Source organism: Argopecten irradians, chromosome 6 (genome assembly GCF_041381155.1).
Source record: "Argopecten irradians isolate NY chromosome 6, Ai_NY, whole genome shotgun sequence".
Lineage (NCBI taxonomy): Eukaryota > Metazoa > Mollusca > Bivalvia > Pectinida > Pectinidae > Argopecten > Argopecten irradians.
In genome coordinates this window covers 34,551,115-34,565,369 of record NC_091139.1, presented here as the reverse complement: position 1 = coordinate 34,565,369, position 14,255 = coordinate 34,551,115, and the positions used below count along the sequence as shown (strand labels likewise).

Here is a 14,255-nt window from a genome sequence, read left to right as displayed (position 1 = left end):
TGTTTTAGTTTTCTGATTTTCATAAAAATCACTCTAAATTCTTTGTCATTATTTTGGCAATCTTTTATTATGAATGCTGTCTTCGACTATTATTATCTTTTCTACTGTATGTTCTACATTATACCTATCATCACACGCAGACACTAACGCTCATACACCTAAATATTGTTTTATAAATATAAATGACAAAGTGTGACAATACAATTATCTGTCATATGAACCTAACCCTTGTTTTCCAGAAATACATAATATGCAATTAGAAACTTAGTTGTGTCATCATCTTAGTTTTATTACGCCATACAGCTGGTAAAGGTATATGACTCCAGACATGTACAGAACATAATTCACCCGACTGATAGATAATTCAGAATACCTCATATAACATATGATGAATTAAGACACAAAACAACTGTTGCTGATATCGACTATGAGTGTAGTATGGGGATGATATACTAAAAGTAATTTCCGTCAGATTATTTTGGATAATTATACACTATATATGTTTTGCCCACTGTATTGTGTCCAAGCTTCGCCGATGACCATCACTGATGATCAATACACACTGACATGCCTTTCCCATATTGTCCCATCTAATTTTCAAATACATTGGCTTTCGCCACAATGAAGCGACCGCGTCATAGATCAACGTTAACGCTCCCCAGTTAAGGGTATTGTCATAAACGGAGAATCAGAGGAAGACCAAAAGCACTATTTCTGTCTGTCGTGATACGGTTAACCATTATTTTCGCCACACTAACACGTTCTCGGTAAATTTGCTATTTATAATGGCTCCTAATTGACGCAGAATTCATGCATGTATAAATAAACACGTACACAAAAACGAACAAATTGTGATGTATAACAAAAAGATATCACTAGTCTTCATTTAAATAAATGGCGGGGGTCATTTGTTTTGCAAGAAAAAGCTACGAATTGTTCCCTGGTGTCGTTCAAAACTGATTATGGTATCTGTGTGGATAAAGAATGGAATTTTTTTCTATATCTGTGATGGTTTGGGATCTCACAGGTCTTATATCTGAACAACCGGTCCACACCACAGCCACACAGGGACATATGTCGCCATTCTTTGTTTTCTATTAGGTATTACTAGACAGAGAAGTACACCCAAAAGCGATATGTTGGTATTGCTAGACGATTTCAGTATCACGTTCCCCTTTCACATCAATTACCGGTGAAAACCTTCATCTTATTTTTTTTCAAAACACATTAAGTCGACATTACACTTGTTGCGAAGAGAAACATTACGAACATACTACAGCTCCCAAAACAATCGGATATTCACACTCGCTACTAATCGCATAGACAAGCCGGAGACCGCCCTTAAAGGACATAGCTGTTAATATGGTACTAGGTCAAGTAATCAACCAAATCAATTACTATTAATTATTTTGATATTTGTCAATAAGGACCAGGTAACCTCCAATTTATTTCACATTCAACATCGTAATATATAGCAAATGTTACTCTCAGCTGATCAGCCTCGCTTTAATAGCTGCCATTAAACAAAACAATCTTTCATGTTATATTTACATTTTTATATTGTACAATTAAAAATTACACTTTCACGTGAATAATAAGATGTAAGCTCGCCCTTCACACTGAACAAGCAGCTCCCGCATGACGTAATAAACAGCTCGAGTGTGTTAAAAATGCACGAGACGTGATTATTTCGAGTCTGATCCACACGTTTAATTTATCTTACGATACAAGATGCATGCTGACAACTGCATAAAAACAGTCATTCAAATTGAACATAGTTCATGTAGTTTTGTCGCTCGTGTGTAGTTTGGCATTACCAATTCAAATAACGGAAAGAGGAATACACATCTATATCAATGCCTCACTGACTCTTAGAAGTAATGGTAATAGGTGGTTACTGATATTTCTTAAAGATAGGTTGAAGTATCTATGTAAGCTACTTCTACACACTTTCAATGTACTGGAATCAGTGTGGAGATAGATTGAAATTTAATTAAATTATTTTGCCTCACTGCATTATTGCTTTGAAACGCAAATATATTCAAAATTTATAACATACGTTTACATTTCTACTCAGAGATAATCAGATGTTTACTGAAAAAAACACACACACACCCTAACACACACAAAAACAATTACGAATGACCTTTTCACAAAATTTAATGACAGATCCAGATGTTCCAGAATAGTAAACATCCGATTAATTATATCTAAATGTGATACGGTAAAATTTTATATTTTCAATGATAATTGATTCTTTGTAAAGTAAGTATTAGAATAAAAAAAATAATCATCGTTTGAACAACTGGGCACAGATCTTTAGAGTAAGTAATGCGTATTTGGAGCGACAGTCTTTTAATACAACAACGAATGCGTGTTTGTGGCATCAGTTGGAGTAGGCTTACCATTGTTGAAATGATTTTGTTCTTGTTTGAGTTTTTTGTTTGCAATCCTTTTTTTAACCAATGAAACACTATTCAACCAACAAACAACATCACGGCATCACTCTATGGTTCAAGAGCTTTCTAAATTAAATTGAAAACAAATCAACAGGTCGAGGAATATTAAATGTGCAGTAGCTGTGAAACCATCAGCTGTAGTAGATGGGTTACATACGGTTTGTGGTGCAAAGAGGCCGAGGTATTGATTGTGTTGTCTTTGTACCTGATCTACTGTATGATGAGATTAGGGCCTCGAAATAGCAATAAAATTCAGGTTTGTCTTTAAACAAAATGTTTTTTGAACATGCGTCGACTAACAGAGGCATACTTTCTATAGACTGGTGAATACTAGCATCTCAAAAGGCTTTAGAAACACATATTCTGTATACTAGCATCTCAAAAGGCTTTAGAAACACATATTCTGTATACTAGCATCTCAAAAGGCTTTAGAAACACATATTCTGTATACTAGCATCTCAAAAGGCTTTAGAAACACATATTCTGTATACTAGCATCTCAAAAGGCTTTAGAAACACATATTCTGTATACTAGCATCTCAAAAGGCTTTAGAAACACATATTCTGTATACTAGCATCTCAAAAGGCTTTAGAAACACATATTATGTATACTAGCATCTCAAAAGGCTTTAGAAACACATATTCTGTATACTAAGATTATGTATATAAAGACATAACATTATATTGTAAGTGTTATCAGCATCAACGTTTGCTTTTGATAAAATATTGTTTCTAGAATGTATTCGGTATTTCAAATTCAACACTTGAATCACTTTATAACATGTTTGAAAAGACGGATTTAAATGCTTAAAAGAAAAAAACAAAATCCTTTTCATACGTATAAAGATATCAGTTGCATTGTCTGTGATTAGCAGAGACATTATAGAGAGTTTAGCATTACCAATACAATGCCGGAAAAACAAATATAAGAAATCATGGAATGAAAAATATCAATCCGTATGCATTACCTTCTTACCCTACGGTTAATAAATAATCAATGATTAACAAATAATAATTTTGGGTATGCATTTTGTCCATGTTCGATGGAAGCGATCAGCAATTCTGCCATAATGTATTTACTTTCAAAACGAAACGGAGTATGAAATCAAGTAGTGTGCTGCCAGCCTCGAACCCACGACCCAGGACCAACTGGCCTGCCACTCTACCGACTGAGCTAGAGGGAAATTCTCCATAGTGCGAAGCTAGAAAGAGACCGTATCACTATATACAATTAAAACCTGCTATAATAGGGGATCAGAACCATATAAATACGCGTGTTTAGTGATTAGTATTGGTTGTAAAACTTACAAGGGCCATTGTTACACTTCACATAATCCTTAAATCTATCAATAGTAAGGCTGCAATATACCGCTGCATTGTCTAATTCTTGGGCGATATATGATGAAAGTGGTGTTATGTCATTACTATTGTAACAGGAAGATGTGGAATTCAAACGGCGAAGACTGCATTTTACAAGGACCTCAGATGGATTTGGTACCAATATCGTAACACTGGTGGATCTAAAATTTGTGATATGTAGAAAAACGAGGAGTTACAAGATATGTAATTATACACCAGGTATTCTTAGATTTTATTATTACGTCTTTTTATGTGTTTCAGAGCAATAACGAAGACACATTTCGATGGACTAACTGGAACTTTAGAATTTGAAGCGGATGGCTCAATTAACATATCTAACTATGACATCCGAAACCTTGTAACGAGTGGTCGAAACAAGGTGTGGAGGGATATGGGATTTATCCGAGGCCACAATATCAACCCCTTTGGCATTGTGTGGCCAAGTGAAACGATTTCCAATCAAATTTTTAATGGCAAGAAGCGGTATCGCATTGTCACAAACCCAGTAAAACCCTTTGTGATGGAACAAAAACCTCATCCGGATTACGATGGGTGTGCTCAAGATACGGTATGCTTAAAAATTTTCACAAAACAAAAACAAGCAACAATAGAGGTTATTCGTGATTACGAACATGGTAGGATCAACAAAAGTAACCCGTATGAAGTACGGTGTTGTCGCGGTCTCGCGATAGACCTGCTCAACAGGCTCTCGCGAGATCTCGACTTCGACTACACTTTGTACATCGTTGGTGACGTCACATACGGCAAGGAGATTAACGGAAGTTGGAACGGCATGGTCAAGGATCTGATGGTGGGGTCAGCACACATGGCTGTCGCTGCTTTCAGCATCACGCGCAAGAGGTTAAAGGTCATCGACTTTACTCATCCTTATTTCTTCTCAGGTTTTTCTGTTCTGTATTCAGAAAGAAAACGACATACTCGTATGCATGCATTTCTAGAACCATTTGCAGTTGAAGTATGGATTGCAATTTTTGTGAGTGCTACAATCGGCGCATTCGCAATGGCCCTCTTCGAGTGGAATAGCCCCTTTGGATTAAACCCATGGGGCCGGAAACGGAAACAAAATTATACACTAGCTTCCGGATTAACAATGGTGTATTCGGTGCTTTTTGGTCACACGGTTCGAACCAAATCTCCTAAGTCGTGGCCAAGTAAGGTTATGCAGAATTTCTGGGCATTCGCCTGTATATTTGTGATAGCCAGTTACACAGCCAACTTGGCAGCGTTTATAGCTGGGAAACACGCTGGGATCCACTACCAGGATATCTATGACTCAAGGGTAAGTAACTCTTCACTGTATATCAAATGTGTACTCATTATTTTTATTTATCATATTTGAAGTAAAACAAAGGTCACTCTGGTATATATTTATATGTATATCACGCCATGATAATGACGAAACATATCATAGAAATAATGATTTAGTAGCGATTAGCGTTGAGCAGATCAAATTTGCTCATAAGATACCACGGCTCCAGAGCAATTGTATTGTTTATTGTCTGAATAAACATATGAATCAGTATTTAGTTATGTTCGCTTCCGCTTTGTATATCAATCCAGAATGTTTGTCATTAGCGTATTATAGAATAATTATGAAAATATCATTAATATGGTGGGTAAAGTCATCTTACAGGATATGCCGAATACCGTAAACAATATGGTACAATTTGTTCCTATAAATAAGACACGTAAACATTAATTACAGTCGGCATGGTTATCAAACCTAGTCATGACTTTATTTTCCATATGTATATATGTTCATTTGTCTTCGGCGGAAATAATGGTATGTTCTGGTCTTCTGTAATTGGCGTCCACGGCATCATGAACTTCATGACAAATAATTTCCATTTTCATCTCTTGGCATAGAGTCAATGACCTTTACATTAGAGGTAGAGTTTAGACTAAGACAGGACTGCTTCTCTGTAATAGGAGAAACCCTAGAAACGATAAGATATCGGCTGTAAACGCTATCCCTCACCTATTGGCACTGCAGCAAAGGACAATACCTAATATAGTCATCACACTCTTAATAAAGAAGGTTTCCAGTTCCATATATCATGATTTCATGTCTTGATAGAAAAACATTGTATTTATCTCAACATACTGAGAGTCAATTTATTTTTGGCGTACGATAAAATTTCGAATATTTCGAGCACTTAGCATTCGCGAAAAACAAATCCGCAGTATCACGTCACCTTCAATTGTAATAGAGTTAATCAACTGTAAAGTGCGAAGTCAAATAAGTTTGAACATGTCTCTTAAACTTGAAATTGAGACACCATGAAAGTAAGACGATTCAAAGTAATTATTATTCGAAGTATATACAATTTAGTGTCATGAAGTCACACTGAAATCAATTTAGATTCACTTAAAATGTGGAGATTTGAATGAAGAAATTCCTATTTATCGCGTCGTGGCCTTCATCCTTATTACATTTTTTTTCATTGGGGTTTTCAATTCGAATAAAATGGTCGAACGTAATTCCAATAACATATGCAATACGGTTTTAATCGAGCCCATATCACCAAGCACATCGTTCACTCAAGTCAGCTTACTTAATGCTGTAGAATGACAAATCAATGAGGATATGCAAGAGATTAGCATACAGTTGATTAAATCAGATATTGCATTTGTAGATTCATTCAGAATAAAGAAATATATTCATCACGCAGAATGTATTCGGAATTGATTTTATTCCTACTGATTGGTTCGACAATTGAAATGAATTAAGATGTTGATATCGTTATAAGATACAATGTATTTTACTTCACGTTCGTTTCGTAGTTCGTATAGTATTTCAAATTAGAATATTTGTGGACTTCATTGTTGATGAATTATATTTGTCGGTAAAATAGGGCGTGCATTATCAGAAAAAACGACAACAATATTTAATTTCTGAACGTAATTATTTATCTATAATGCCATTAAAGATTGGAGCATGTGAACCGGAAGTGATAAATGGTCCGTAGGGCTTAGGGGTCAATGACCGTGTGTTCGGTACGCTAATGTAATTAGCATGACTTCTCCTATATGATATAGCTATATACTTCGATCTGATTCGGTTTCACATTCATCAAATTTATAACTTATTCGTGGTCATCTTTACTATCTAATAAATGTTATACACGACAAAACAGTTTTTCATGCTTGTTATAATGGATATTCGGAGTGAAGTTTCGTTAGGGTGTGTCTACAGAGGCGGTATTTTCTTTTTTTCCCACAAAAAAAAACAATCTTAAGTAATGAAAACAACATTCACATTACTTGGTTCAAAATTTTAAAACATAATCAAATCAACAATATGAAATCATTACAGCGATCACGACAATTGAAAATCAGTTTTTACTGTGCCCATACTGTATACTATATTGAGTTGTGTAGTAAGGTTATTTGATATTACCTGCTGTGCTAATATGGATGACCTCACATAATATACAACGGCAAAGACATTCCACACGGTCATATTATACTTCTAACTTCATTTAACTTAATTAAGCACCACGGAACAAGAACAGATTTTACACTTTTAATTACTTAAGTCTGTCACGTCTAGAGGACAAAGCCTTCCTTACCGGGACGAACGTTCAACCCAAGTCTAAAATGGATAAAGTGCCAAGGAAAATGTTAAAAATGAAGGCAGTTGGGAATCACAGAACTAAAATATCTGAAATTTAGTCGCCTTTCATGCTATGGGGGCAGCAGTAACAATTTTAACGCCTTCGCTGGAAGGAGGGCTGAAGTTGGTTGCGAGTTCCTAGTTCCTAGTTCCGTTTAATAAACGGAAGTAGGAACCAGACCCGAGTTCCGTTTAACTTAAACGGAACTAGGAACCAGACCCGAGTTCCGTTTAACAAAAATACTGGTCAACGAGCCGAGTTCCGTTTATTAGGATTTCTACCTCTAATTGCATGTTCAATTACATATTATATATAGGAATCGAACTCTGAGCTTTCAGCAACGATACAACACAGAATTAATCTCTATAACACAGATTTCCTTAAACGGATTTGATACCTAGACATCAGTTCCGTTTAAGTTCGATTCCTGTATTACAATGGTAATTAAACATCTTATTAGAGGTAGAAATTCTAATAAATGGAACCCGGCTGGTTGACCAGTATTTGTGTTAAGTGGAACTAAGGTCTGGTTCCTAGTTCCATATAAGCAAAACGGAACTGGGGTCTAGGTGTCAGATCTGTTAAAGGAAATCTGTGTTATAGAGATTAATTCTCTGTTGTATCATTCCTGAAAGCTCAGAGCTAGATTCCTTTATAACATATTTAATTTAATATTTTATAAGAGGTAAAAATCCTATTAAACGGAACTCGGCTCATTGACCAATATATTTGTGTTAAACGGAACTCCGGTCTATTTCCTAGTTCCTTTTAAGTTAAACGGAACTCGAGTCTGGTTCCTAGTTCCGTTTAAGCAAAACGGAACTAGGGTCTAGGTGTCAGATCCGTTTAAGAAAATCTGTGTTATAGAGGTAAATTATATAAGTTGTATCGTTCCTGAAGCTCAGAGCTAAATTCCTTTATAACATATGTAATTTATTGTCTTATAAGAGGTAGAAATCCTAATAAACGGAACTCCGCTCGTTGGCCAGTATGTTTGTTTAACGGAACTCGGGTCTGGTTCCTAGTTCCGTTTAAGTTAAACGGAACTGAGGTCTAGGTATCAGATCCGTTTAAGTAAATCTGTGTTATAGATATTAATTCTGTTCTGTATTATGAATGTAAGCTTTAAGTTCGATTCCCGTATATAATATGTAATTGAACATGCAATTAGAGGTAGAAATCCTAATACACGGAACTCGGCTCGTTGACCAGTATTTTTGTTAAACGGAACTCGGGTCTGGTTCCTAGTTCCGTATAAGCTTAAACGGAACTCGGGTCTGGTTCCTAGTTCCGTTTAAGTTAAACGGAACTCGGGTCTGGTTCCTAGTTCCGTTTATTAAACGGAACTAGGAACTAGGAGCTCGCAACCAACTTCAGCCCTCCTCGCTGGAGGGCAATATATAGCTCAGGCCACATGATTAAGAACTCTTAAGAATAACCCCTCCTGTATATGCATGCCATGTCTAGCATCAGACAAGTAGATATATGATTTGGTGGAACGCAGTACGTTTGCACCCCATCACCTATTACAGACACGGAGCAATCAACTGATTCAGAAAACAATATTTCATAAACGTAAGTGTGTCTCTGTCAGGGGGCAGAACCTATAGCCTTTCTCATAGAGGCTTTCGTCAAAACGTGACAAAAGAAAGTGAGACAAGAGGTAGAATATACGTCGTCATATTTTATAGTGAAGGTGTTGTGACAAGAATACATCCGTAAAAATATGATTTGACCAAAATGATATTTAAGATTCTGCTTAAAAATATATTCATATACTAGAGTTCCTTGTAAACCTGACGTCACTACAATAAGCCATCCTCGTAAAGGGTAAATATACCGTGATAAGAAAATATTTAGTTTTGACTTGATGTAGTTTGATCCCACTCTTTCTGTTAGAAATCAGTGTGGTGATATTTTGGAGTAACCTCTGTCTGCACCTATCAGCGTCTGACGTAATCATGATATAACCGTTACGATGAGGACCACTGGACAAAGGGTGGTGGTATCGTAGAGGTTATGCCGAGGGGACTAGCTAGGTGTCGTGGTAGATATAAGGTTATGACGCCTTATACATATATTGCGGGACATATATTTACCGTAATAAGTGGCTACGTTGAACCCAATGAGGCTGACATTTAGTCGAGGACCGGTCCCTGGTCTATCGGATTTTCCTGCAAATGTCAAATGTACAGGAACACCCCGGGAGAAATATAAAGTGTGTGTCAGCCATAACTAGGAATGTGTTTTAATCAAATATTCACTGGCATACTGGAGGTGATACGACATAAATAGAGACAGCAGACAAAGGGGTTGCTAGGTTACGAAAAGGAAGGCGCTCTCAACTTGAATACCATTAACAAGACGGAATCCTTGCTATTCTTCTGTGTGCAAAATGCTGGTAATGCATTTATATCGACTATGTAATAGCAGTAGAATTAGCGCCTTACACAGCAGTAACTTTATAGAAATAGGATCTCATGTTACAAGTGAGAAAGCATTAGTAACTACAATTTGTTCCAAAATCATAAAACCTTGTATTATCCCAATAAATTCACCAGCATGTTTGACATAACAAATATGATTAATCATGTCGTATTTAAAAAAAAAAATCCTACGCGCTATTGAACCGCCATTGCGTTGAAGTAGAGAAATGCTATTCACTCACCTTTAGCTTTTCAATGCTGATTTCATTTTATGATCGAAGTATGACCACAATATTTTATGTTATACATCTACAACACTCTAACTATAAGACACACATGACGAGTAACATGAAAGACATGATACATTTGTAACAACAATGATTACCATCCTGCATTTACAAAAAGGCGGAGCACCAATCAGTTCAGAATCCTCTTTTACAGAACAGATTGTCTGCATTCCAGTGGCACCATTGTGGAACGTGGTACGTTCTCGGTGACATTCTGATTTTCGTTAAGTAAGGTAACGACACGGTCCAAACGATTTGTGTGATAATGCATAGCACTAGAAATAAAACAGAAAACTAAAAACGAACACCAAGTCCCAGGGACAAAAGGCTTCTACTGTTCAACGGATTTTAGAATTTTATAAGCTTGACCTTCAGGTGGTATCATGTTACAAGCTTTTCTATAATTATAATCCTTCGCATTGTATACATATATATATAAAGAGAGAGGGGTTACATGGGTGGTTGTTAGATATGGAATTGATTTCACACTGGTGAGTTTTTTTAAGTTACAAAAGACACGAGCTCGAATATGAATCCAACATATGGAATATATCGGGCTTTCTTAGTTCTTAGCTGTAAATGCCACTTTTTGTGATAGCGTAAATGCAAGATTGTTTACATATTGTCACCTTTACTTTTGACAAAATTGTTTTGAATATAACTGAAAATATATAGTGACAAAGCCACCTTTTTCAGAGGCAAAAGACAAACCCTTGACGACAATTGAACAAATGTTTCATCACAAATTTTCACAGATACCAACAATATGAAAATGATCACTTGAGATTTATTAGTAGTTAAACGACGATTACGGAATCTACTGGGATCCCTATCCATTACATCATATTCGGATGCTAATACGACTATAGGTAAAGCACGATACATCCCGAAGGGACTCATTTTAAGACGCGGAAAATGTTTTTATCATCTGAATGTCTATCTGACTAGTTATTGGGAAAATCCATAAAAGTTATTTTATCTAATAGTACCCCTGACCTCAATACTGACAGCACGATAAAATATCAGGGTAGAGTACTGAACGGCACATGAATCGACCTAATTTTATTTTTATTTGCAGCAATGAATAAACGATTGTAAATAAAACTTACTCTGGAAACAACAAAGTCCAAACAGATCAGCATAAAAATGTTGAATTCAGGCCGACGTCCTCTTGCATCCGTACACATACAGCAATTAAAGTAATTCCTTTTTATTGCGAACATGTATACGGTTTCCAATGATCTAGCAGTATAGATAAAGATTTACTTCGTTACCCTTATTGGGTGGAGTCTTAACCATTTTGTAATTGAAAATAATTTTATTGTTTTTTCTACATCGTATTATGACATATAATTGTTTGAATGATTACAATAGATACATATCGTTATATTATGATTTGATTGGATTCTTATAGGTATATCGAATATCAGTTCGATTGAGATCGCAATTACAGTTTTAAAATGTAGTGTCAATTTTTTTCTGTAGTGAATTTATCAAGTGAAATAGGATACACTAGCACATATCAACTGCCAAATGTGTCATAGGAGATCCAATAAAACTCTGAACGAAAGCAACATGACACCAAAACACGCACACAACACTAGTAGTCCAAATAAGTTTGACAGGGATGGCATTACTTCTCAACATGTTCTTTATGAACCAACAGTAAAATCAATGCTGTTGGCACCATATCTAAAGATTACAGGCTCCGCATTTCATTCCCAGCTCATCAACTTTAATATCGGATTGCAAACCCTCCCCAGCCGTTCACAGTCACGCACCATCATTGAATCTACTGTTACACGTAGCATCACGTGCCGCTCGTCTGGTGGTCGTAACAAGACAAACCAACACTGTGATTCTGCTCCAGTAAAAATTGCCCAAATGAGCGTCCATCTAGAGCTGTACGTTTGAAGTGATAAGCCTGTGATTGGTAGATATCGGCCAGTCAATGACGACAGTAAATACTTTACAGTACACATCGGTCCCCTTTGTACCACATCACGTGCATTATCATGTACTGGATCTGCGCATGACTCTGCAAACATTACATGAAAACTGTACAGCGGTGTTATTCTTAATTAAAGAGTGATCTACATTTACTATACACATAGCGTGGACAGCAGTTCAAAAGGCATGCGTCCGTGACCTGCATCAAATTCAAAAAAGTCTGACAAGAATTAGATACATGTTTATGTGTAGTGATAAAAACACGTGAACTGAGGTTTAATTTCCCCCGAGAAAGATCTCCATTTACATGTATAACAAGGATATATAACTCAGCCGCGACGAGTTCAATAGGCTCCCTTCAATATGACTGGATGCTAGCTCGAATTGCATTCTTACCACGCCAACAAATCGCATGTGGATGCCCGTCTCGTTAGCTAAAAGTACCAACACTTAATTCAACGCCTCTTCCGCTCCTTGAAGTGATGATCAAGAAACGGTCATATTTAATTATTTCAATAAAACTTCGGCTTAGCTCAAATGTTATCAAGTCATGCAAGCTATCAAAATTTTAAGTCAGCTTTACATGTCATTTAGTAATTAGAAACAATAAAAACAAGCATCCTAGTGATAAAGAATAGGCAGTATTTCTCCCGCGTAATTTGCCAAACATGCCATATTTCGTGGATTCGCGTTGGCACGTGAACTACATCGGACTGTTTATTACATGGAAATCCCACTGGAATACAGATAGGGCTTCGAGTAATACATGGGGGAGTCATTTGCATTGTCACACTCCTTAGTACCTGATATTTGTGGAAATGAGAAGGAACATTTTAGCACGAGAATACAGACGATAATGACCAGCGCTTACGGAACCGCGCATAAACGTTATCCCAGCGAGAAGTTAAACACTACAATATTCCCTCTAGTCGGTAAGCCTGTTGTCCAAAACAAGTTAGGAAAAGACATTCACGTCATTGGAATTGACGGTTTTGTTTCCTCTCGGTCTTTTATTGCGGTGAAGTACAGACTATTTCCATGTCTCCTTATCTACATAAACAACGACACGATTCAGAGTGTATAATGGAGGCTATCAATCTAGTGAGAATAGGTCTAGACCAATGTTATAAAATACAATTGGGAGTGTAAGGGTCATGTGTAAAGTTGGCGCTTATAGGATGTCACATCCAGAACAGTGTTACAATTACACTTATCGAAACTTCGAATCTTTGGTATTTTTACGATTTTAAAGTAATTCTCAATTATCCTACTTGATATTACTACCTGATATTCACTCTGCACTCCATTTATCTTTTGATATTTATTTTTTTATCTCCTGTCCAACTGAATGCATATTTAAATGATGATCGAATTGATGTTAAAGTTGAAGAAGCGTGTATCGAGCCAGGCCAAGTTGTAATTATATTTAGGATCGTCAGTGCTATTATATATATAAACAAAACGAAACCCGGAGATTTAAAACGTCGGCGAAGCGTCAGAACTTACATCCCACATAGGTAAAATGTTTTGAAGAAAAAAAAAGAGGTCAACAAAAACAAAATAAAACAAGATATTTATGAATTGACATGAACTCATAATTAAAATGTATTTTTATGAGTTCGATGAAGAGGTGTAGTGCTCGCAAATCACCACGCTCGCAACAGAACAAATAAGCATTGTGAAGATGAATACTGTGAGATTTTTACAGACATTACGTTGTGTTACAGCTTGTTTACAAACCTGATTTCATCAGCAAGAGTCATTCATAACTGTTAGCATATTTTTTTTACTTAAAACAGCATATTTTAACCACATATAAGATATAGTTGTGCAGAAGTGGAAGTCGTTAGATACTGATTCGTTTTACGTCTGTACAATAGTAATGTGTTGTTTTACACGTATCACACGTCACTGATCGAAAGCATAAATTTGCTGTAATTAATTAAGAAAGTATTAGTCAATTGTTGGTTGAAAGAAATTGCTTTTACCTGATTCTATGTTAGTATTACAAGTCGTCTCTATTCTCCGCGAGTTTAGGAAAGATACTTCAGAAGTTTTGTAACAAACATATGCAATAGTATGTGTCTGTTTGTATTTTTGCATGGAACTTCAGTATCAAATAATTGTATTTAGATAT

General features: G+C 36.1%; 1 protein-coding gene across 1 annotated transcript in view; it reads left to right on the top strand.

Annotated features, from left to right (window-relative positions):
• LOC138326480 (glutamate receptor ionotropic, NMDA 3A-like) overlaps positions 1–14,255 on the top strand; it is a 50,819-nt gene that overhangs the window by 16,215 nt on the left and 20,349 nt on the right. The window contains exon 2 of the mRNA XM_069272579.1: positions 4,079–5,117. Within this exon, the coding sequence (XP_069128680.1) occupies positions 4,079–5,117 (1,039 nt within the window). The remainder of the gene's footprint in view (positions 1–4,078; positions 5,118–14,255) is intronic.